The 26535-nt window shown below is 38.1% G+C and overlaps 1 protein-coding gene across 3 annotated transcripts in view; it reads right to left on the bottom strand.

Moving 5' to 3' along the window:
• RTTN (rotatin) overlaps positions 1 to 25871 on the bottom strand; it is an 86358-nt gene extending 60487 nt beyond the window's left edge. For 2 of the 3 annotated variants that reach the window (XM_057414752.1, XM_057414755.1), the window contains exons 1-15: positions 25731 to 25871; positions 24753 to 24940; positions 23171 to 23363; positions 21311 to 21400; positions 20124 to 20202; positions 18779 to 18893; positions 16406 to 16556; positions 15300 to 15465; positions 12204 to 12385; positions 7973 to 8088; positions 6253 to 6423; positions 4986 to 5198; positions 3655 to 3767; positions 2131 to 2257; positions 146 to 271 (exon numbers count right to left, since the gene is read on the bottom strand). In XM_057414752.1, the coding sequence (XP_057270735.1) occupies positions 146 to 271; positions 2131 to 2257; positions 3655 to 3767; positions 4986 to 5198; positions 6253 to 6423; positions 7973 to 8088; positions 12204 to 12385; positions 15300 to 15465; positions 16406 to 16556; positions 18779 to 18893; positions 20124 to 20202; positions 21311 to 21400; positions 23171 to 23363; positions 24753 to 24940; positions 25731 to 25761 (2061 nt within the window). In that variant the 5' untranslated portion in view covers positions 25762 to 25871. The remainder of the gene's footprint in view (positions 1 to 145; positions 272 to 2130; positions 2258 to 3654; positions 3768 to 4985; positions 5199 to 6252; positions 6424 to 7972; positions 8089 to 12203; positions 12386 to 15299; positions 15466 to 16405; positions 16557 to 18778; positions 18894 to 20123; positions 20203 to 21310; positions 21401 to 23170; positions 23364 to 24752; positions 24941 to 25730) is intronic. The other variant, XM_057414754.1, reaches the window with a different exon arrangement.
• Positions 25872 to 26535: the final 664 nt, after the last annotated feature.

The following is a 26535-nucleotide window of genomic DNA, read 5'->3' as shown; positions in this document are numbered from 1 at the left end:
TTTCCATTTACTGTAACTTTACTGTTTGCACAGCTTTTCTATATACAAGAAACTACCATAGTGAAAACTTCAGACCACCATGGAGAATATCAACACCTAGTTTCTATGCACGTCAACTTATAAATATAGCTTTTAAACACAGTACCTCATTCTTATCTTCCTGAAGACCAAATGTACAGATTTCATATAAAACTTTAGGATGTAGAAGAAAATGTACTCCATGGCAGATTGAAGACACAGGCTTAGCAATATTATGAATACCTAAACAGTCCTTCAGTAAAAAAATGAGTTGGTTAGTTTTAAAATTCATAAAACAAAAAATTTAAACACTCTCCACTATTACATCTTGTTTTTATAGACTGCCTGAAGTTGTCAGCCAGACTTTCTCCCTGCAGTTTAGAAGACTACAGTTCTGAAAGCCCTAGAAGAAAAAACAGCTTTAGAGATCACTGACTGCAAATTCCCTTGCTACGCAGGACTAAGAAAAATACAAAATAATTTTGGTTTTATTTTAGAGAATAGTGAAAATAAACTAGACAAGCTTAATATGTTTTTGGTATTACATTAAATTATGCAAAACCTAAAACAGGCAAGTAAAAATCTCACAGAAAGATAAAATATCATTCAGTAGAGAGAGTTTTCTTGTGAAAGACTAGCCCCAGCATCTTTGTACATTAGTGAATTGTGCTATAAGCACAGTAAGTTTAGCTGATGTCCATAAAGAAAATTATTATTAAAGCATTATATAAAAGCTTTTATTTTGTGAGCCAATATTACTGAATACCTGAATATGACTTGATGAATATGACATTGCCATGCTTCAGGGTATAGGAAGTCCAGTCCCAGGAAGTTTATGCTCTTTATAAAAAATTAAGGTAATGACAAAATATCCATATAAAACCAAAGCAAAAACAAAACAACCCCACATTATTGGTTTTTCTCCCTCACTAAACGTCCTTGTAAAAAGCAGAAAAGCAGTCAACACGAAATTAGTTTTGTCCAGGTACAAAAAAGAAAAAAAAATTAAGAAAAAAAAAAGAAAAACCAAACAAAAAGAATACCCACACTAAAGGAAGTGAAAAATTGCTAGGAAGGGAATACAATTTGTCCTTATAAAGTAAGTCCATGTGAATCTCATGAGGTTCAACAAGGCCAAGTGCAAGATCTGGCACCTGGACTGGAGCAATTCCCCGCTATCAATACAGACTGGATGATGAATGGATTAAGAGCAGCCCTGACAAGAAGTACCTGGGGATACTAGATGAAGAACTGGACATGAACCAGGAATGTGCACTCACAGCCCAGAAAGCCAGCCATATCCAGGACTGCACCAAAAGGAATGTTACCAGCAGGTTGGAAGACATGATTCTTCCCCTCTACTCTGCTCTAAGAGACCAGCTGGGTGTCCTCAGACATGGACCTATTGTAGGGATTCCAGAGGAGGGCCACAAAAATGATCAGAGGGATGGAACACCTCTCCTATGAAGATAGGCTGACAAAGCTGGGGTTGCTCAGCCTAGAAAAGAGAAAGCTCCAGGGAGACCTTACTGCAGCCTTCCAATACTTACAGTGGGCCTACAAGAAAGCCAAATTCTTACCAGGTTCTGTTGCAGTAGGGCAAGAGGTTTTAAACTAAAAGAGGGTATATTCAGACTAGGTATAAGGAAGAAATTTTTTTTAATAGCAATGGTGGTGAAACATGGCAACAGGTTGCCCAGAGAAGTGGTAGGTGCCCTGTCGCCGGAAACATTCAAGGTCAGGTTGGATGGGGCTCTGAGCAACCTGATCTAGTGAAAGGGGGGGTTGGACTAGATGATCTTTAAAGGTCCTACCCAAACAAGTCTGTGAGGTTTTATGAACCTCATTTCAGCAGACAAGGAAAACCAACCACTAGAATTCTTTCAAAAGCAAAATTAAATAGAAATGTGTAACAGCAGAAAAGAAAAAAAAAGGTTTAAGGATCTTCTTAAAAAATAAAATTGTCAGTCACTGGTTTTTCCCCTCTATAGAGTTCTTGTCATGCTGAAGTGCAGTACCTGAAGTATATAACCTAACCAAGTAGATTTAGTACCAAAAAATAGGCATTTTTCAGCACAACACCAACAGTATTAAGCAAGCATTAGTTCTAACCTTCACCACTTCCAAACAACAGTGATAGGCTTCAGCTTTTATATTCAGCGAAGGATGAGACAACAGACGGAGAAGCATCTTCTGACCCTCAGCCTGGAGCAATGAGTTAGCCTCAGCAGACTTCCAACTAAAAATTAAAAAGTAATTAATTTAACTATTACTTATTTTACAGTACCCAAAGATGCCTACAAAAATTTTCCTGTTAAATTTCAGCATAATCTCTGAAAATGGGTGTAAACTCTGGCAATGGGTATAAACTGGAGCATAGGAGGTTCCATGTGAACATCAGGAAAAATTTCTTTACTGTGAGAGTGACAGAGCACTGGAACAGGTTGCCCAGGGGGGTTGTGGAATCTCCTACATTGGAGATATTCAAGGCCCGCCTGGACAAGTTCCTGTGTGAGGTACTCTAGGTTACTCTGCTCTTGCAGGGGGGTTGGATCTTTTGAGGTCCTTTCCAACCCTTGGGATTCTGTGATTCTGTGAAAAACACATCCCGAAAAGGTATACAGCCTGAAAATTGACTTGGCAGAAGTTTAGAGATCACAATACATTTGCCAAAATCATAATATCTGTCTTCACTTTTGTATATATATATTTTTTTTATTTTTTTAATACATATACATACAGGTAATCAGACACCATAGTTTTTCAAAATTCTCTCTTCAGAATCAGGAGCCAGAAAAACATTTATGTACATCTGAAAACATAAAATCCTATTGAACTTCAATATGCCTCTTAGATATTATACAGTATACAATTATTAAAAAAAAATCTATGCCTTCAGAATTTTTTTACTTCTGGATCACAAAGTGAATTTATATTAGTTACAAAGTTGAAGTCAATTTCCTGTTGCCTGAAGCAGTAACCAAACAATAATGAATTCTAAAAAAGATTAGAACACAGAAAAGTGCTTTTATGTTTCATAATTTAAAAATACTTAGAGAGCTCTTAAATATAGTTTCAATTGAAAAAAAATCCCTAAAGTAAAATTCTGAATCAGTATAAAATTAAGATTTTTGTATTTCTAATTAAGTGTTCAATATAGAACATTTCCAGGCACCACAGGGTAACTTAAATTCTCAAACTAGAGACATGGAAAATCTAAAAAGCAATAAAAACATGCTGTTTAATAAATGAGATGCCATACTTTAATATAAATTATCTACAATAAATAAGTTCTTTATGATTTCTGAAAGTAAAATAAAAGTTGGAACAAATTTAAAAAGTTTGAAAGACAGATCAAAGAGTTTTAAGATTGTTTCTTTGTAAATCACATATTAACTTTATCTACATAAAAACTTATACATAGAAAAAAATAAAACAGTTCTTTAGCACCTGAAATTCAATTTTCAAGAAATCCACTACAGAATGACACATATTATTCAGAGACCTTTCAATAGCTAAGAGAAAACAATTGTTCAAATATAAGGAATTAGCAAATTAAGTTTCTACTCGAGAAACTATCCATAAAAGAAAGATTGTATTTACTCATGTCATAGTTTTAAATAGTAATGTACTCACATATGTGAACATATATGAATGCATTCCTGAAGCAAGGGGAAGTGTTGATGGTAGGGTAGACTACTCAAGGCCTGATCTGCCAATTCTACTAATTCAGAAAGATTCTTGTCCCCCTGAGAAGTAAAATTAAGAGAAAGAAACTATCAGAATTAGTAATATTAAAGTACACAATGTTAATCATAATCTTTCCAAATCTATCATCATTTAATAATGTACTAAGTAGGGTTTGGTTCAGCCTTTCACAGGAGTTTTATAATTAACCTGATTAACAAATTCAATAGATTTCAAACAAATTTTAGAACCTACTCGTGGGAGCTGAAAACCCTTCAACTGCTGAATCCAAATAAACTTTTATTAAACTCAATAGGAATAACATGTCTAATATTTCAGAGCATGAATACTATAACTCTGTTCACAACACTTTCTAAAATGACCGAATAGACTCATCCTTTCATACTTTATCCTTTTAATCAAATTATTATCTTTTAAAATCAATACACATTTTATGTGAGAAAGAGTATAATGAATATGTTAATATTAATGAGTATGTAAATATTTCATATTTAACTATTACTCATTAGTAATTAATTATTACATTTAAGTCTGTATTACATTTTAAGTCTCTTCATACTCTTGGTTACCAAATACATTAAATTGAGCCATTTAAATTTGATGGAGTTAACATCATTGTAAATAGCATTTTACAAGCAAAGGATTGCTTCTATTAAGTTCTGAACCTGCCTACATAAAGGATAGATTAACTCAGTTTTAAGACATTTATACATTTATATTACTGCATTTTATTTATCTATTTTAGTATCAGTGGAACCAGTATTTTGCACAATTACTTTTCCATTCGGATAATGGACAAGAATATTTGGGTACCAGGCAGGAATCTCTTAACAAAGAAAGCAAAATATATTATCTGTCTTCATAATAAAGTGAAACACACAAATCTCACAGAGTCTGGAAGTAGTTGTTTATTAGAGCTACAATTGCCAATTGGGAATTAAAATTTTCTGAACTATTTAAATACTAAATAACATACATACACACATACACACATAGAGTATTTGTTTCTTTGTTACTTCTTTGCCCATATCAAGTCTTGTGTTCACTTCCAATCTCCAAGTATTTATTTCTTTGGTTTTACGTAGGATAAGATTTTTTCAATCATTATGAGTTGTACTAGTGAAAACAAATATAAATTAACTACATCTTGCATACTATGGAATATTCATAGATTTTCTTTGGCTATGTTTTTACTACAGAGAAACGGAAGTGAAGAAATATGACTACAGGAAACATTTCATATAATAATAATTCCGCACCTTCTTATGAACTTCAGCCATAAAGCTACAAGTGCATTCAATTGAATACGCAGCTTCTGAAACTTGTTTATAAATACTGTAGTTCTCAGTACTCATCTGCTCCAGATAGGCTGCAATGGATTCGTAAATGCTGGGGTACTCCAAGGAAAAGGACACATCCAGAGACAGAATAAATAAAGCATTCAGCAAACTCTTCTGTAAAACTTTACTCGCCTTTGAAAAGCAAAATAACTGTCAGAATAACAGCCTGAAAATACAGTAAACCCAACATTTGCAGTTATTCAACAAGCACAATCACTATGCTGCAACTTAAAAATTAAAGAAAGAAAAACATAGAGTAAGATCTATATGAAGAATTATTATTTGTTTAATTAAAAAGTGAGAGTTCATTAATGTCAGCGGTTATGTCAGTCCTGCAACCAGTCACAGAAGTTGCACATGATCCGGCCACAGCACCAACCACACACGCCGCTGCCAGGGTCAATTTACTGTCTAAACACTAGGTGGCAGAGAATACACAGACCACAATTATTTCTGTATTTAACAAAAAGTTGTCACTCCATAGTAATATCACATACTAAGAACTAGCATTTCTGTTGCTGGTTTGGGGTTTTTTCACTGCAAGTGTTACAATATTCTAAAAAAGAGCTACACTGCAATAAAGACTGATTAAAAAAAAAAATCTAAACCCATACAGCTTTAAACACCTTCTAACACTTTCCACCCCACAAAACCTTCCAAATATCAGACCCCCAACATCTGAAATAAACACAAAACAAACTCAAGAGCTACTACAGAACATTTTTAAAGAGCACTAGAAGCAAATAACAATTAAAATCACTATGATATATGAAACATAATTGCTTATTATGTTCCATCAGATTAAGACTGATGATTTTTAAACATTATGTAATTCTAGGCTTTCTTAGCTTTGCTTGCATGCATACTATAAATGAGCAGCGGGCAGCACAGTTTTGCAAACCATGCATCATACTAGAAAAAACACTATAGGAGGAAAAAAGAACACTGAATTTCAGAAACTCAAAAAACTATATTAAAAGTGGAGTTTTTAAAACTTTAAATCTGCAGAATGCGCTGATAACTGAAGGACAAAGTTGCCTTCTGTGATCATACATCAGCCAATGTAAATTGGACTAATTTCTCTATCCAATGGCTCTTTTCCCAGTACTAAACACTGAGGAAGGTATCACATTTTGACCTCTTAAATGCAAAACCAAAAGAGAATCACAATCACATGATGGCATACCTTTTCCACAGGGAGAAGTATTTGCAGCAATCTAACAGTGAAGAGTGAAATGCTAATAAATGCCATTCTGTGATGTACTAACATCACCTCAGGCTGCTCTGCACTTATATTGCTTTTGTGATATAATATAGTTTCTCCAAGCAAACCGAAGACCAGAAGTAATTTGTCTTTCTGAAAACAAAAATCAGAAATAAAATCATTAGAAAGAATTGACACATTCCTGTATCTTTACAGGGTTTATACAGCACTCAGAGCATCATTAACACAATTTACCAAATAATTTTAAAATGAAGAAATGGTACAAAATGTACAGCATTTTGTTTGTCATCTGAACAGAACTGTGCATTAGTTCTAGACCTCACTGTCTTCAGTGCAGTGTTGAATTCTTTGGTGTCACTGTTTACTCTCTCCCTAGTGCTGAATACTTTGGTATCACTGGTAATTCTCTCCCTACATTTTTGAACTTCTAGACTTTACTTGGGATGAAGGAAGTATTAAAAACATAGCTAAAATATACACAGCTACAAACTTAACTATTTTTGAATGGAATTCACAAAATACCTATTCTTCACAAAGATATTCCAGAGCAGAGATTTAAAATTCAATAAACAAAGAAACATAAAGCAATGCCAGAAATGTTTTCAAGTTTCCTAGAAAGGAGACACATGACCTCCTTTCCCTTGGAGCTAATACAAAACACGAGGAAGCATGTTTTCTAAGCACTGAAGCATAACAACTCTAAAAACACAGTCTACATCAGATAAAAGACATTTCACTTGATATAGCACTAAATACTGCAAAGGTATGTTTAACAGTTGTTTCTTAAAATTGGTCATTCAGTTATTTTTACTTAATCAAACACTAAGAAAGAAGAGGGCTTTATCTCCTGCCTTGCAATTGCTTTATCAAAATTAGCTTTATTCAATCACACCACACAGTCTAGCTCTGCATCACAAATTGAAGAAGATTCATAACTTTCAATGGGAGGTGAATTTTATGTCTGAAAAGTATTTTACTAAAAAAAAAAAAATAAATCTCAAACTTCTACCAATGGAACAAAGTTGCATCAGCATAAACCCCCCTCTCCCCCTCACCTTTTTTGAAAAATCAATACAACTGTATACAATTACTCAGCCTATTAGCTTATTTGCAGAGTTTTGCTTGTTAATGGCTTGGAAACAAACATTATCCTACTAACAATAACCAGTACGATATATACGTGATGATCCTCACAGTTTCTACTGCTGTTAGATTTATCTGCAATGGAATATACTGATGCAGATTATACAACTAGATGAAAGATTATATTAAGTTTCTTATATTAAATGTTCTGCAAAAATGGATACCACATATCTCACAATTCCAGTCTTAGATTACAAAGTTACCTGCTTAATTTTATAGTTTATAAGGAGTAAAAAAAGTAAAAGTTGTCATTTACATCAAATTGGTCTCCTCATTTGTAGTGAGTGGTTCTCCCTCAGATCCCCTTCCCTACACTTGTTTCTCTCAATGGCTGCTTAACAGTCTTTCACTGGTAAAAAGAACTTACATTTTTAAAAAAATAATGAGCCAGTGATAGAACTAGTAATAAACTATTTAAGATTTTCAAAAGGGTAGCTCAGCAGAAGATTAGATATGTGTATGAATCACTGTGGAAAATGTCAGAGGCTTATAAAAGCAGACTGGTAAATACAGCTGATCAAAGACTAAAGAATCTTACCAGCTCCAATGCAAAAAGGCTATCATCTTCCCAAACATTTTCAGAAATAGCATCGCCAATAAGGAACATGTCTTCAACAAGCAATTCGAGTACTTCCATCGTCACTCTCTTACTGCCTAGGAATACAAATGAGATGATAAATTCAAATACAGGCAAAACATATTACAATATTCAGAAAACACCATTCTGAACAAGGGATTATTCCAAATCTGGAATTCTAATATTTTAATTTTTCCTACACATTTCTTAACTACTTCTAACTGCTCTCAACCACCAATAGTTCTGAATCATAGATGACAACTACCAGCCAAAAATCACAATGTAAGAGATTAAAGCAATCACATATTTGAAGAAAGACTGCATTTCCCCAAAATCCTGCAGCAGCAAATAAAATTTATTACAGCCGTAAATCCTGTTACTTGGACTTCTTTAAAGTTTAGAATAAAGTCACTTATTGCACCCACCCAGAGAACTAGGCTATGGATCTTCCATATTCACTAGCTCAACATGAGCTGGCAGTGTGTGCTTGCAGCCCAGAAAACCAAATGTACTCAGGGCAGCATCAAAAGGAGCATCACCATCAGGTTGAGGGAAGTGATTCTCCCCCTCTACTTCACTCTTGTGAGATGCCACCTGCAGCACTGCAATCAGCTCTGGGGCTCCCAATGCAAGAGGGACATGGAGCTGCTCAAGCAAGTCCAGAGGAGGGCCACAAAGATGACCAGAGAACTGGAGCACTGATCTACAGAGACAACCAGAGAGATTTGAGCTTCTTCAGCCTGGAAAGGCTCTGGGGAGACCTTAGAGCAGCCTTCCAGTACCTAAAAAGGGCCTGCAAGAAAGCTGGAGAGGGACTTTTTACAAGGGCATGCAGTGATAGAACAAGGACGGAGTGGCTTTAAACTGACAAAGGGGAGATTTAGGTTAGCTATTAGGAAGAAATTTTTTACTGTGAGGATGGTGAGACACCAGAACAGGTTGCCCAGAGAAGTCATGCCTGCCCCATCCTGGAAGTGTTCAAGGCCAGGCTGGATGGGGCTTTGAGCTATCTGGTCTAATGGAAGGTGTCTCTGCCCATGGCAGGAGGGTTGGAATTATAAGGACCCTTTTAACCCAAACCATTCTGTGATTCTATGATCTTACCTAACATTTTTAATCTGCATTTTTGATATAGCAGTAGTGGCTTTCATCCCACATTGTTTTGTTTGAGATTTTCTTTTTAAAGGCGATAAAATGAATACACACTTCAAACGTGTACTTTTCTTCATAACAATTTTTGCTCCACTCCCACCCACCCACCCCCTTTCTTTAGGCCAATATTCATTGATTTTCATTGCTTCTTTTGACTCACTATCTCTTAGTAACAAGGCTAATCTGGTCTATTTGTGACTTCTATACTTTTTACAGTTTCATGCTTGAACCAAGAAATCTGGACCACCACTTAATTTACAGCCTACATTTACTACAAATATAAACCTCCTCCTAACGTCCACAGATGATAAGACAATAGAGGATAAGCAGTCAAAGGCTAGAAGGTTTCATGAAGGACAAGGCAGAACACCTGGAGCCAGGCCAAATGCTTTCAGCATCGTACAACAGAGGATGCCAAAATTGTCTAGCATCCTAGGGAACCATACCGTGACAGTTTCCCCCAAATACTCGATTTAGTGCAAGTGTTGGCTCAGTGACTTGTTGATGGTATGTTTCTATTTAAAACCATCACACAAGACCACTGAATTTCTAATTTATATTTTTAACTACCATAAAAACTTTGCAACCTTCAAACTCTTAAGAAAATAAAACCAAAATACTGTTTGTTATGATTGAACATTAATTTATTGTATTTTTTACATTTTGTAGAGTTTATACACAGTAGAAGCCTTGTTGATATACCTGAGAAAAAATATATATGTGTTGTGACTAGACATGTAGTTACAAAGACCACAGCTCATGTAATCTGCAGCCTAAGTGGAGTGAGCATATGGCAAAGAGTGGCACAGGGCCTTTTTGAAAGCTTGCTTTTTCCTATCACACAGAAGTGGTATTTTCCATTTACTTTAGACAAAATGTTGCCAATTTAAGAGAATATGTTCAAAAACCTCCAAAAAGCACTTTTTCTCTCTTCAGTTATTTTCAAATTCTTAATCAAATTTCTGCATGTAAAACATTTGAAAGATGACTTCATGAATTTCTCCACTGTAATGCAAGTTTTAAGAAATGGCCGTTTTAATATGAGTTATAATTTCAGAAACATTAATAACTAAATATCTGCAACATCTTGCTGCAGCTGTCATGATCTACAGACATGCAAGTTCATTTCACCATACTCTTATATGAATGTATCAGCAAAATAATAGTATTTCCCAACCTACAATTAGTATGTGCTAAGAGTTCATTATTACTAAATGCACAGTAAGACATAATCAATGATTGCAAAACAAATCTTTTACTGTTCAGATTTAAATAATTGTCTTTAAGACTTGCAGTATTAACACTGAACTTCAGACAAGCATGGCAGCTTAAAATTGATCACAAAAACCTCGCAACTAAAAAATCCACACAGACCCAAAACCAAAAAAACCACAATACACACCACTGTTGATTTCTGAAATGACTTCACTCACAAGACAGGTCACAAGGGAACTCAAATTTCAATGAACTTTCCACAAGGAACAGAATTTGAGCTTAACTGAAATATACATTATATTGCAAAATACAAGCAAGCAGATTTTACAGTAAGCTTACTGTTTTTCTTTCACCCAAAAAGAGAAAATCTACACTAAACATATAGGGTGATAATAATGTTAGTAAAAGTGCCTTTTGATTTTACTGAAGAAAATAAATGTGTAAATATATCCATATGAGAAACAGCGTGTTACCATGCGTCACTGTGTCACACTATCACAGCGTGCCTTCAGATTACAGTAGTTCAGGTGAATGGCAAAAAAAAAAAAAAAATTATTTTGCTTGCAATCTGTGCCATGCTACAGTTCAGTAGAAGAAAGAAGTATCATCTACTAGAGTTTGAAAAGTGTAAAAAAAAATGAGAGAAGAGAAAAAAAAATAACATCACCTGATAATTAAACTATTTTAGTTCTACAATAAGGTGCAAAGAAATAATCTTGGATGATGGAAAAACTCACTATAGTTTAACTCTGCAGATTTGAAGTGATATGCACCAAAAATGGAAAAAAATTTGAAAATATATTTTCTGCAGTTTCACATTATAAGTAAAAGAGAAAATGCCAGAAGTCATGAATGTGCTTGTGAAGAATTATTATTTACAGGTCACTATTCTGAAAAGGAAAAATCTAACTTGTTTTCATTTCAGTTTTGTTTATTACAGAAAAAGACTGAATAATTTTCGTGTGGACACAGATTAACGTTGATGTTACTATGAAATATACAAGTAAATTGGCATTTTGTGACAGAACAGAAAGTCACAAAAAGTTATAAACAATCATGAAAACAAGAGTAAATGGAAGTTTCATATATATTTCATATCACTGTTATAAATTAAAGCCTCTACCCAGCTCAGTGAATGTTGACAAGTATATTAAAAAACAAGTTTTAGTAACCTAGTCATAAACAGATACACATTTCCTACTCCTACATTTGAAAACCTTACCACATTTACCAATATCCGTTTTAACATACATTGGGTTACAATTAAATACTATTTTCAACAAACTAAGAGCAAAAAGACTGGCCTTCAAAAAGATGACATAATTTAGAACCTAAAAAACTCATTTGTTGCAATTATCGTTATCAAAGTTTCCTAAACACAGCTACAGTTTGTTACTGCATTCACAAGAATAAAAATAAACCTTTTTCCAGATTTGTTGTTTATTATTTCTTGAACAGGAGGAAAAATCTAAGCTCAAAGAGATCAGAACATGTTTTGCTAAGTGTGGTTATTTTTTCATCTTCTTGAATGAAATATTATCCAGCCACACAATTTTTCTACCAGACACCCACTTCTTCCTATCACTACTTCCCACCATCAGTAAAAAGCACTTGAAACTTCTGCAGCCATTCTGGAAAACACTCAGAAGATTCAAGCTTTATGCCCTGAACAAAGTTCCTAGAAAAGGACTGTTGTAACTAGCTACAGTATACCAATAATTATCTGTACCTTATTTGAGGTACTCACCTTATAATAGCAATTTCTTAAGAGGCTTGTAGTAAAGATGGGAAGGATACATAAGTGAAATACTTAAAACTTTCTTACCTGTTCTTAAAAGAGGTATTGCATTTTCCAAGATGGAAACACAGAACTGAGGAAGGCTAAGCTGCTTCATCTGTAATTCCAAAGTGTCCTCATATTCAATAACAGGTAGGTCAATATGTGCTACATCAAGTGGGGAACGCAGAGAGATTCCAGAGTTTGCATTTGCTTGAGTACTGTTTCCACTTAATAAACAAACAAAACAAAGAAAAAAGAGACAGTTAACTCACAAAGAGTAAACCCATATATGTATAGATGTTAAAAATAGCATCAAGTGTTTTAATGTCCTCCTTCCTTAACACATATCCTTCCTTCCATCCCGGTCTTTATCTGCTATCCAAAAGTGTTGCGTAAGAATGGGATTTTGCTTGGCGCTTTTTTTTTTTTTAAATGTCATAACTGGTAGTATCACAAGTGAACACATATTGTTTTGGCAGTCATCTTCAAATGCACTTAGCAATGTGTAAGGGAAGAAATACACATACAATTAATACAGTGTTGCAAAAGAAAAATCAGCTGATTTGAAATGTTATTTTTGATGAATAATGTCTATCAGTTGATTGAAGCAAAGCCACTTACTGAATCAGATGTCAGCCTGAACTATGCTAAAACCATTCTATGCGGCTAGCCACAAGAGTTTGAAAACATTTAAAGCATTTTTGACCAGACTGTATACTGTTACCTACAGGATGGCCATGCAACTTAAAAGAAGTTATGGGGTTATCTGCTGGAGAAAAAGAGAAATCCCTGACTTTACAGTAATAGACTGAATAAATGATTTTCTGCATCTTACAAACACATGCACAAGCAATAACAATTGATAGAATCATAGAATCATAGAACAGTTAGGGTTGGAAAGGACCTTAAGATCATCTAGTTCCAACACCCCTGCCATGGGCAGGGACACCTTACGCTAAATCGTATCACCCAAGGCTTCGTCCAGTGTGGTCTTGAACACTGCCAGGGGATGGAGCATTCACAACTTCCCTGGGCAACCTATTCCAGTGCCTCAACACCCTTACAGGAAAGAAATTCCTCCTTATATCCAATCTAAACTTTCTCTGTTTAAGTTTTAACCTGTTACCCCTTGTCCTATCAATACAGTCTCTAATGAAGAGTCCCTCCCCAGCATCCCTATAGGCCCCCTTCAGATACTGGAAGGCTGCTACGAGGCAGCCTTCTCTTCTCCAGGCTCAACAGCCCCAACTTCCTCAGCCTGTCTTCATATGGGAGGTGCTCCAGTCCCCTCATCATCCTCGTGGCCCTCCTCTGGACTTGTTCCAACAGTTCCATGTCCTTTTTATGCGGAGGACACCACAACTGCACACAATACTCCAGGTGAGGTCTCACAAAAGCAGAGTAGAGGGGCAGGATCACCTCCTTCGACCTGCTTGTCACGCTCCTTTTGATGCAGACCAGCATAGGGTTGGCTTTCTGGGCTGCAAGTGCACACTGCCGGCTCATGTTCATTTTCTCATCAACCAACACCCCCAAGTCATTCCCCACAGGGCTGCTCTCAATCTCTTCTCTGCCCAACCTGTAGCTGTGACTGGGATTGCTCCGACCCAGGTGTAGGACCTTGCACTTGCCATAGTCAAACTTCATAAGGTTGGCATCAGCCCACGTTACAAACGTGTCGAGGTCCCTCTGGATAGCATTCCTTCCCTCCTGCGTTATCAACCGAACCACACAGCTTGGTGTCATCGGCAAACTTGCTGAGGGCACACTCAATCCCACTGTCCATGTCAGCAACAAAGATGTTAAACAAGACCGGTCCCAACACCGATCCCTGAGGGACACCACTCGTTACTGGTCTCCAGCTGGACTTTGAGCCATTGACCACAACTCTTTGCACGAGGCCAGCCAGCCAGTTCTTTATCCACCAAGTGGTCCATCCATCAAATTGATGTCTCTCCAATTTAGAGACAAGGATGTCGTGTGGGACAGTGTTGAACGCTTTACACAAGTCCAGGTAGATGACATCAACTGCTCTACCCCTGTCCCATCAGTTCTGTAGCCCCATCATAGAAGGCCACCAAATTGGTCAGGCAGGATTTGCCCTTAGTGAAGCCATGCTGGCTGTCACCAAGCACCTTGTTGATTTTCATGTGCCTTAGCGTGCCTTCCAGGAGAATCTGCTCCAAGTTTTTGCCAGGCACAGAGGTGAGACTGACAGGTCTGTAATTCTCCAGGTCATCCATTTTCCCCTTCTTGAACATGGGGGTTATATTTCCCTTTTTCCAGTCATCGGGAGCTTCACCTCACTGCCATGATTTCTCAAATATGATGGCCAGCGGCTTCGCAACTTCATTCGCCAGCTCCTTCAGGACTCGCGGATGGATCTCATCAGGACCCATGGACTTGTGTATGTTCAGATTTTTAAGATGGTCTCGAACCAGATCCTCTCCTACAGTGGACCCGAGGTCTTCATTCTCACAGTCCCTGCATTTGCCTTCCACGACTTGGGTGGTGTGGTCAGAGCCTTTGCCAGTAAAGACCGAAGCAAAGAAGTCATTCAGAACCTCAGCCTTCTCCAAATCCAGGGTAGCCAGTTCTCCCTATAGCTTCCTGAGGGGGCCTACGTTCTCCCTAGTCTGTTTTTTATTTGCTATGTACCTGTAGAATCCCTTCCTGTTATCTTTAATACCTCTAGCTAAGTTTAATTCTAAGTGAGCCTTAGCTTTCCTAACCTGGTCCCTAGCTTCCCAGACAACATCCCTGTATTCTGCCCAGGCTGCCTGTCCTTGCTTCCACTTATTATAAGCCTCTTTTTTCATTTGAATTTTCCTCAGGAGCTCCTTATCCATCTAAGGAGGTCTCCTGGCCCTCGTGCTGCACTTCCTTCTGGTTGGGATGCAACACGCCTGAGCTTGTAGCAGGTGATCCTTGATACTACGAGATTTTGTTAAAAGTGTTGGTTGGACAGAATGTGGCAGGTAAAACTGACCTTGGGTATTCTGACCACCACTTAAACAACTGCACAATTCATAAATATGGCTTGAATTTTCACAGGTTAACAAAACTTTCATATAATCCCACACACTGACAAGGAGCTTATGATATATTCCTCTATTAATACTTATTTCCTATTTTAGTCACCTGGAAGATGCTGCATCCCAATCTTGACCATCTCCTCTAGGACGCTGAACTGTACGTCCAATCACAGATGGCCGGGGGCTACTACTTCCAGGTGATGGATTCTGAGAACGAGGAGGACCTCTTGCTTCTTGACAGTAAGATATAGATGAATTTTGGGAAGCCGTGCCTTTATGTAATACAAATCATATGTTTTCCATTAATGGAATCCATTATTATGAAAGATTCTACATAGCGATGTAATGGTAAAAGTAACTAAGGTAGGATATGGAAAACACCAGGTAAATATTGGTGAACTAGGACAATCTATCACTGGCAAGTAGCAGAGTTTGGAAACTCAATTCCAAGGCAAAACCACTGAAAATTAGAGCTGAATCATAAATCTTGAGTTTTAAAACTACAAACATACCATCTGACTAAGGCCATGGATTTGTTGATGTTGTAACTGACTTAGCAAAGAAACAGCCAACGGCAGTGATTAAGACACCAAATATAGGGGCAATCTTATGAAGGCAACCAGACTACCAATGTAGAGAAACAAAGTTGATTAAATTCAGCTAACAAAATGGAAATAGGAAGACCATTATAATTAATCTAGCCTATTAAATCTACCAAGTTTAAACAGTGAGAACATTGCAAAATAGCCCTAATGACCGTAAAACCTAAAATAATGATTAAACTTTTCTAGGCCATCAGCATAAAGAAAAAAAAATAAAGAACATTAACATAGCTCATGAAATTAGTAACTGAATTGTTAACCACAGGGACTTGAAAAATTCTCTGAAACTCTGCCCACTTTTATTTTACAGATTTAATTTAGGTTTAGTTAAAAAAGTCCCTCTTCTGGTGACATACAAACAGCTGGATACTGGGAAAAGCTGACGAATGAAGAATCACAGGAAATTGTAAAAACTAATAAGTATTTTAAAATAATACAAGTACTCCAAAAATAATTACTAACATGAACAGTACTGAACATGATTATTTAGCAAAACAGTTTCACAAGAATACATTTGCTATAATGTTGTGGACTGTCATTTTTTAAAAATCATTTTAATCTTACCTGTACAAAAAACACAACAGCATTTAAAATATCTAAAAATACCTACCTTGCTCTGTGGAAGAAAAACTTGGATCTCTGTGAAAGTTAAGTCTGCTTCTCAAGAAGACACACAACTGCTGCAGGCACGACACAGCCTGTAAAGCTAACTGACATCTTCCATCTCCTCCAAAAGCCAGGTTTAGCAGAGACAAAAGGCTCTGCAAATGTAAAACACACTTTAAAAGAATAGTCAGCGACATGGACAGTGGGATTGAGTGCACCCTCAGCAAGTTTGTTGACAACACCAAGCTGTGTGGTTGCACTCAACACACTGGAGGGTAGGGATGCCATCCAGAGGGACCCTGACAGGTTCAAAGGATGGGTCCATGCAAACCTTACAAAGTTCAACAAGGCCATTTGCAAAGCACTGCACCTGAGTCGGTGCAATACCAAGCACAAATACAGGCTGGGCAGAGACTGGCTTGAGAGCAGCCCTGAGGAGAAAGACTTGTGGGTGTTAGCTAACAAAAAGCTCAACATGAGCTGGCAGTGTGCGCTTGCAGTCCAGAAAGCCAATTATATCCAGGGCTTCATCAAATGAAGTGTAACCAGCAGGTTGAGGGAGGTGGTTCTCCCCCTCTTTTGCGACACCCCCATCTGGAGCAGTGTTCAGCTCTGGGACCTCCAACCCAAGAAAGACATGGACCTGTTAGAGTGTGTCCAGAGAAGCACCACAAAGATGATCAGAGGGCTGGAGTGCTTCTCCTATGAAAACAGGCTGAGAGAGTTGGAGCTGTTCAGCCTGGAGAAGAGAAGGCTCCAGGAAAGCTTATGGCAGCTTTCCAGTCCTGAAAAGGGGCCTACAAGAAAGCTGGAGACAGACTTTTTACAAGGGCTGGTAGGTGGTAGTAGCAAGATAAGGAGGAATTGCTTAAGGCTGACACAGTGGAGAGTAAGATTAGATATTAGGAAAAAATTCTTCACTATGAGGCTGGTGAGACACCGGCATAGGTTGCCCTGAGAAGCTGTGGATGCCCCATCCCTGGAAGTGGTCAAGGCTAGTTTGGATGGGGTTTTGAGTAACTTGGTCTAGTGGAAGGCGTCCCTGCTCATGGTAGGGGCATTGGAAATAGAAAATTTTTAAGGTTGCTTCCAACCTTCTCTATCATCGAATGAAAATCATCAACACTGGTAGCTGAACATTAATGAACCTCCATGAACACTCTTGCCAGCAAGTCTTTCACTAAATACAGGTCATAAACGTTTCTAAATATTTAAAACTCACAGCAAAGAATAAATAGGCTTAGCTAGTGTTTTCTTACTGAATGCAAGACTGTAAATTGTATGAGTTCCACACTATATTTTCAATAAAGTCACTATGGCTCTAAAGGCTCATTATATGGGAGCCCATTAGAGGGTGTGCATCTGACAGTGACACAATTTCATCTTACTCAGATGAAACAAAGTATTAGTTCAACATACTTCATTACTGATTGGTAGAATCATAGAATAGTTAGGGTTGGAAACGACCTTAAGATCATCTAGTTCCAACCCCCCTGCCATGGGCAGGGGCAACTCACACTAGACCATGTCACCCAAGGCTCTGTCCAAACTGGCCTTGAACACTGCCAGGAATGGAGCATTCACAATTTCCTCGGGCAACCTATTCCAGTGCCTCACCACCATCACAGTAAAGAATTTCCTCCTTATATCCAATCTAAACTTCCCCTGTTGAAGTTTTAACCTGTTACCCCTTGTCCTATCACTACAGTCTCTAATGAAGAGTCCCTCCCCAGCATCCCTATAGGCCCCCTTCAGATACTGGAAGGCTGCTATGAGGTCTCCACACAGCCTTCCCTTCTCCAGGCTGAACAGCCTCAACTTTCTCAGCCTGTCTTCATACAGGAGGTGCTCCAGTACCCTGATCATCCTCATGGCCCTTCTATGGACTTGTTCCAACAGTTCCATGTCCTTTTTATGTTGAGGACACCAGAACTGTACACAGTACTCCAAGTAAGGTCTCACGAGAGCAGAGTAGAGGGACAGGATCACCCCCTTCGACCTGCTTCTTTTGGTGCAGCCCAGGATACGGCTGGCTTTCTGGGCTGCGAGCTCACACTGCCAGCTCATGTTCATTTTCTCATTGACCAACACTCCTAAGTCCTTCTCCAAAGGGCTGCTCTGAATCTCTTCCCTGCCCAACCTGTAGCTGTGCCTGGGATTGCTCCCAGGAACTATACAGTAATACACACTATTACAACTAAGTAACTTTCTAAACACAATCCATAGCAAATGAACCCTCTTCCATGCACCTAGAATTTACATAAAGGAACTTTTGTTTAGCTATTTTGTTTGGAAACAAACTGTATTATTTACATCAATTTTTACTTGACACAACTCATAGCACAATAAAACCCTTAAATTTTATATGAATTCTTGCCTGTACAATCTTTGGCCTTTGAAGGAAGATCTCAGCAGGAAAATCTTGCATAATTACATCCTGAAGAAGCTCACACGTACTCCAAATTAAACTTTGGTTGTTACTTCTCAAAGAGCTAAAAATGAAGTTCATATTTAAATATGTATTAAAACAAACAAATAAAAAGAAATAATTAGCTTGAACAAGTCTTTACAATAAAGTTATAATCATAACACTAAAGGATCTGAAGAAAGAAAATGCTATAGTTCTATTGTCATACCATATTTAAACTTGAATTATTCCTTATCTATGCTCATTTTGTATACAACAAAGAAAAAACTCAATTCCAGCTATTATCAAACCATGTTAAATTAAGTTTCCAGAAAAATCTTTATTGATTCTGAATTTGGAATTAAAACAACTGGAAAATCCCTGTGAAGCTAGTGATTATCTCAGTGGTACACAGCAAGTAATCTAACTCTTACCAATAAGGAAGTTTTTTCATTATTAAGGTTCATATATGACTTAAAAGTGTTGTAATTACATGTGGGAAGTTACATAAAGGAAGAGATTTATTTGCTATCCTCTAGTATGTATATTAGTAAATAACAAGAACCTTTTGGGTATTCTACTGCAGTTTTTTATATTTTTATTGTTTCCAAAACCACTGGGGAAAAGGAAAACAAAATAAAAAAATCAAATATGTCTACTTTTAAGGATCTATGCTCTTTTTCTTGACTCAGGCATAAAGGAAATTAAATATTGAAGATGCTTGCCAGCTTCAGAGATCTTTCAAAAGGAAATATATATATTACAAGAAAGCTTGTAATATATGGTTAGAGTAGACTTATTAAATACTCCTGTCCATGAAACTGCATTGCAGGCTATGCTAGAAATCTATCACAGCTCTGTGTGAACTCATAAGGAATTGCAACTACAGTACCTTTCCTTGGGCCACCTCAAACACTGATTTTCTAAATTAAAATAGAAAAATAAAATTAAGCACTGCAGAAAGATGATATGAATAATGCAATGCCTGGATAAGGCATTGTACCTAAACTTACCAGCCTAAACCTAGTTAAGCTACCTCAGAAAGCATGGATTTCTCTACCAAGTGGCTGTGGGGGTACATTAAATAATGATTTTATTCCAGCCTGTTCCAAAACTAACTGAATGAAATCTTTGATCCACTTGAGATATTCAGAAGACAGACTAAAGTGCCATGAACAAAAATATGGAAAAAAAAATTAACCCATTAGGTCATTTACAGGACAGAGTAATGATGCAAAAGGACACAAATTTAGAACCACTCTTACCCAAGAAAAAAAAAAACTACCAGCAAGCCATCATGTCTTTATTACCATACCTTTCATGTGATGAAAGAACATGCCTATCTGTTGAAGTCAGAGTTAGCCAAGGAAACGTGGAAAATTTCAAGCATTTCACTGCAAAAAAAGAGAGTGGATATTTTGCAGTATATTTTATAGAAATGTTATACTGTGTATTTCCGTGGCAATGTCAAGAACCTATGAACTATATACTATCTGAAATAGAAAGACTTTTTAGTAAATGCAGTCTTACACTAAAGTGCTTCTAATGAGTTTTCAGCAATACCAAAAAAACACTAAGGTCATCTCAAATCAAGATGGAATGTTTATTGAAGAAAGTTTTAGCAAATAGAAGAAGTAACAGTATTAGTAGCAGAGTACACAATCCCCCACATCATGCTTTTAGATTATAATTTTGTTCTGCTACTAAAGAATATTTATTAACACAATCTCAAAAAAAAAAAAAAATTTGACCTCATGCTTTTATTCTTACAGCAGAAGAAATTGTAGTTGTTACTAAATTATGACACATAATAACTTTTTAACTAACATAACTTTAAAGCTATTTTTAAGTTAAAGTTTGTAATAATTATTGTGCAATTTGACACACTACTCAAAAAGTAATCTGGTGATTTACGTACAATAACTGCAAAGTCATATTTTAAAATCCAACTCTTAGCACTGTATTGTATTCTATGTTAAATATGACACTCTCCTGTGAACTGCTACTAGTATACTGGTACACCTAAAGACTTGCCAAAATACTGGTCTGTGTCTGTGAAACATTTTATATCATTTTACTGACCAAAAAAATAAAAGCATAACATTGGTTTTCATTTAGATGCAACGTAAAGATTTCTAAAGCACCTAATCTAGTTTTCTGAAAAGCAGAAAGGTACTTCAGACTAAGTTTTGTTGAAATAAAACAGTAATCAAAAAGCTACTTTTGATTACAGAACACAAATCTTCTAAAAAGCATTACCAATTTAAATATTTTTTTAATTACAGCATATTTTACCATATTTCAAAGTTACACTATTTCCTAGAGAAGACATCTATTAAGATGTCATTTTCATAAGCATTATAATTGTAGTTTCTGTGATAACAGATTTCACAGAACAACAGGAAAATAGCCAATAATAATATTCATAATGGCATTCAATCTAAATTACAATTCTAGCCACTTTCTGTAATTAACATATTCTTATTCTATAGCTGTACATACCAACTGTTCTTTTGGGAGGTATTACTAACTGTGGCAGATGACTTCTACCTTGACAAAAATATCCAGCGAATAATTCCTCTTGAGGCAGAACTAAAACACATAAAGAGGAAGTTTAAAAAAGTACACTAACAAAAAATACCCAACCAAAAGCAAAACTCAATTTATCACAATGCTTTTCGTGAACTGCCTCCCTTATGCCCTTGAGTTTTAACCTGTTAAGGAAACAGATTTAAAATAGTTTCAGATGATCAGTAAAGTGGAGTAAAAAGAATGTGTCAATGCTTATTTTTTCCAATCATATTCTGGAACCGTAACTTTTTTTTTCCATTTTCCTATACTACCTTCCATTCCATACAAGCAATAGTAAAAAATAATTACACAAAATATATTGCCCAATGGAGAACTGGCAGCCAAAAAACCAAAAACTTTCCTCTAATCTACCTACTTAGTAATAAAATTAACTTTTTAAATCAACTACTTAAAACCTTTTTCTACTGTAACTGCTGTCTTTTCAGGTCAGCTAAAAAGCTGTCCACCTGGTATAAAATATGCAAATTATTAAATACAGGTAATTAATACAAACTGTATACACAAGGTATGTAATACTAAAAGCAATCAATCTCTCCACATTATAATATTTGGTTCAAAGGATCAAATCAGATAATGCCTAGATTATTACTTTACAATTCTTCCCAGTTACTGAAATTGATATAGAAAGAATACAACAATCCTGCTAGCAACTATTAAGAATATTTCATACACACACGTACACAATTCACAGCATAAAGAGAAATTATGTACAATACTTCAAATGGGTAGTTTTGAAAAGATATAGCTGAAGAATGCATATGTAAAAGTTTATTGTATTATGCCCCTATGTGAGCACATGGTGGAAAAAAAAAGGGAAGGGGGGAGAGATAAAAAGGCAATGTAAAAAAAAAAAAAAAAAAAAGGAAGTGCAAGAAAGAAAAGAGGGAAGAGGGTGGGGGAAATCAATCACCAGCCACTACACAGTTCTAGCAAACTAAAACTCCAAGCATTAGACAGGCTGCAGGAAATTACTTTTATCTCTGAGATTGCACAGTAAGAGTGACAGAGGTGTGGCCATTACTACACCATCCAGTATACCAGCAGTGTCTTTCCCACAAGAACCAGGAGAATAAAGCCATGGTATGTAATTTTATCCTCTACACTTCTTGCTAAATTTTGTAAGGCAGAAGAGAACCATATGGGTTTACTTCTTGACTACATCTAAGAAGCACTGTAAATCGTTATAACAGATCAATAACAAGCTAGATAACAGAAGCACCTCACAGATATATGAAGCACTTCACACGTCATTTTAAACAGCTGACATATTTATACATAGCAGATATTTATCCATAACTAAGCAGATTGAATACAATTAATGTAGCTTTCTTAGAACCACTTACTGCCTTTTTTTTATTTGAATTGCTTTCAAAGTTAGAGTCTACTATACAAAGAAAAAAAGCAAAGCATATACGCTTAACTGTAGATTTGTTCAGAATTGCTAAAATTGCTGCCATAAAGCTGTCTTTGAAAGTTACTCCTACGTCGTGCCCTTTTTACATTATAGCAAACAGATATTACACACTGAAAAAAATAGAGAAGATCTGACTACAAATAACAGGATTGTTCTTATGCAGAGAATGCCATTACAGGAATGGCACTATCTGATTTAGCTAAGATCACTCCTTCTCTAGCAGAATCTGCTTTCCATATACTTCACTGATCTCTCAGGAATAATCTGCCAGCTTTGCCCGAAAATATCAGCCTGGAAACTTTTCCTCTACTTTATTTTTACTTTAAATGAATCATATCTCAAAATATGTAATTTACCTGGTTGATCTACTGAAGTCTGAGACTGAGTTTCATAACATAAAGAACTAGAAGGAAGTCCACAAGGAAGGAAGAACAGTCCATCCACAATCCCATCAATTATGGCCTGCAAGTTTGGATCCACATTGGGGCGAAGCTGAGAGAAGAATTCCACTGCACCAATTTCAACCATTCTCTGAGCAGCAGGTGGATGCTACATTAGGACAAATAACTGGCAAAGTTAGCCTGGAAAGTTTCAATGTCTCTTAGGAAGTGTGGAGGGTGGCAGCATAGGGAGGAAAGATGTAATCAAAACTTAAGTTATATTTTGCCTTTATCCATTTAGGCCATTCATCAAGGACAGAATTTTTTTTTCCTCTGCATAGCTGCTCTTTAGTGATTAAAACACAAAAACGTAAGAATCTGAGATCTCTGAAATGTCTGAAACATTTCATCAAATCTTTCAAAAAAGTTGCACCATTGTTTAAATCTTCAGTTTCCAGGAACAGTGCAAATGCTTAGCTGCAAGACATGCCCCAAGGAAGAAATTAAATAACAAACGAGAAACTGAAGGAGCAGAGAAATTAAAGTAGAAACCCAGAAATTAATTATTTTTTCCCCAACTCTCTAGTCATTCAAATTGTTTTAATTTTTTGTCTACACACAGTGGCTTTATTATTCCTGTCTTTATAACTAATTACATGGAGCTACAAAACCAAAAAACAATTTTATTTAACTCCAGGATTCTAAAGACAGAATCATAGAATTGTTACAGTTGGAAGGCTCCTCTGGAGATCATCTAGTCCAATTCCCTGCCAAGGCAGGGCCACCTATAGCAGGTTACACAGGAATGAGCCTAGGTGGCTTTGAATGCCTCCAGAGAGGGAGACTCCACAACCCCCCTGGACAGCCTGTTTCAGTGCTCTGCCACTCTCAACGTAAAGAAGTTCTTCCTCATACTGAGGTGAAACTTCTCATGTTTCTGTTTATGGCCACTGCTCCTCACCCTGTTCCTGGGCACCACTGAAAAGAATCTGGCACCATCATCCTGGCACCTGCCTTTGATATATTTGTATGCATTAATGCGACCTCTTCTCAGTCTTCTGTTAACAGGCCCAGCTCCTGCAATCTCTCTTCGTGAGAGAGATGCTCCAGACCCCTGATCATCCTTGTGACCCTTTGCTGGACCTTCTGCAGAACTTTCTTGTCTTTCTTATACTGAGGAACCCAGCGCTGGACACAGTACTTGAGACGTGGTCTCATCACAGGCGAGTAGAGGGGGAGGATCACCTCCCTTGACCTGCTGGCCTACTCCTGATGCATCACAGGATACTATTGGCCCTCCTGGCTTCAAGGGCATACTGCTGGCTCATAGTGAACTTATCATCTACCAGTATTCCCAGGTCCTTCTCAGCTGAACTGCTATTTAATAGGTCAGCACTCAACCTGTACTGGTACTTAGAGCTCTTCCTCCCCAGGTACAGTACCCTTACTCTTGCCTTTACTGAACCTCATATGGTTTCTCTCCGCCCAATTTTCCAGCCCATCAACGTCTCACTGATAAAGACATATGGTTTAATTATAAATAAATAGTATGTCATACCTTGATCAAACTGTTCACAAAACTTAGTACTTCCTCTTTTATTGGTACAACTGGAAAATTGAACCACTCCAAAAGATTAAGGAAAAGCACTTTCTCATGGACTAGATCTGCATATGATATCAAGTTATGATCTAATTTAAACAGAATAGTCTTCAGAGATCGTTCTCTTATCTCTGCCAGTTCATGACCTGTCAAAAAAACAAAAACCAACAAAACAGGATTCAAAAACTCAAAAAATTATATGTCATAAGTTACTTCTTATTTGGACAAACAGAATACTGCCGAAGATCAGTGAAAAAAAGCTGGCTTTTACACTGTCAGATTATGCTTACCAGGAAGACAAATATGACTGTTCCCAGCAGCAGTAAGCTATTCAGGTATGTTTGCCTGGTGTAAAGAGGTGAAATATTGTAAAATATACTGATAAAATCTGATGCCAAATTATAAGAGAATAGCCTTTTTCTTAAAGCACACAACTAAAATCCAAACACCTCTACCAAACTGTATTGTGGATCCCGAAAAATGCATCACACCAACAAGTCGGACAAAAGTCTACCCAAGACCATTGGAGGAAAAGTCTGTCTCTGAAGACGAAAGCCTGCGGCGTTCCCTAGGGATGTGTCACCCTGTGCCACAGTCCCCTCCACGTCTGCAGCGGCGAATCGAATGGAAAAGCAAAAGGCAGAAAAGTGACAAGGGACTCAAGGGAGATACCGATCGGGAGTGGGGCGGAAGCGGAGGCAGGGCAGGGACAACCCTGCTCCTCGAGTACCAAGAAAGGAGCCGTCAGCTCCCCCCCCTTTCACCTCCCCGCCAGCAGCCGAGCTCCACACAGGACCGACGGCCCCGTTTCGCAGGTGAAACCCCCGCCACGCCGTACGAGGACGGGGGGCAGGGGCCCCGCCGTACCCCTGCACACAGCCCCGCGGAGGCGCCAGGACAGCCGCGACGCCCCGGGAGAGCGACGGGAGCCGTTACCCAGCTTCCTGACGAGCGACGATAACTCCATCGCGCTCGTCTCCCCGCCACATTCAACCGCCGCGCCGGTTCCGCCGCCAGTGCGCCCCGCCTGGCCAACGGCGGCCACGGTGCACTTTGGGAAATGTAGTCCTCACCCTGCGGCCCGCCGCGTCCCCACCGCGGCTGCCTCTCGCGGAGCACGCTGGGAGCTTCCCTCCCCGCTGCGGAACCGCGGGGCGCGCCGGGGGCAGCATAAGCAACTACAACTCCCATAAGCAACAACAGCCCCGGGCCGAGCCCGCCAGCTCCCTGCGGGAACCGGAGGGGCGGCCTGGGGTTGACGGGGAGCGTGCCGTCGGGGCTGAGAGGGGTGCCGGTGGAGCTCGCTTGGCGCAGGGCGCGGCCCGGGGGGACAGTGATAAGGCAACTGTGCATTTTAAACCTGGCCGTATTCCCGGCATGATGGCTCGAAGCGCCGTACGCGGGTAATGGGGTGATGGTACCGGGGACTGGTGTGCTGAAGGCTGGATCGATGGGCTGTGGCCAGGGGTATGCGTCTCAACAAGGCACAGTGCTGAGTCCTGCACTTGGGTCACAACAACCCCATGCAGTGCTGCAGGCCTGGGGAAGAGTGGCTGGAAAGCTGCTTGGAGGTAAAGGACCTGGGAGTGTTGATCGATGGAGCTGAGCGTGAGAAGTTTGTGCCCAGGCAGCCAAGAAGCCCATAGGCATCCTGGCCTGTATCAGAAATAGTGTGGCCAGCAGGGCCAGGGCAGTGATCGTCCCACTGTAGTCAGCACTGGTGAGGCCGCACCTAGAGCAC

Source organism: Pezoporus wallicus, unplaced genomic scaffold (genome assembly GCF_028554395.1).
Source record: "Pezoporus wallicus isolate ANWC-B61680 ecotype Strahan unplaced genomic scaffold, APGP_CSIRO_Pwel_v1 contig_2, whole genome shotgun sequence".
NCBI classification, from domain to species: domain Eukaryota; kingdom Metazoa; phylum Chordata; class Aves; order Psittaciformes; family Psittacidae; genus Pezoporus; species Pezoporus wallicus.
This window is presented reverse-complemented; position numbering and strand designations above follow the sequence as displayed.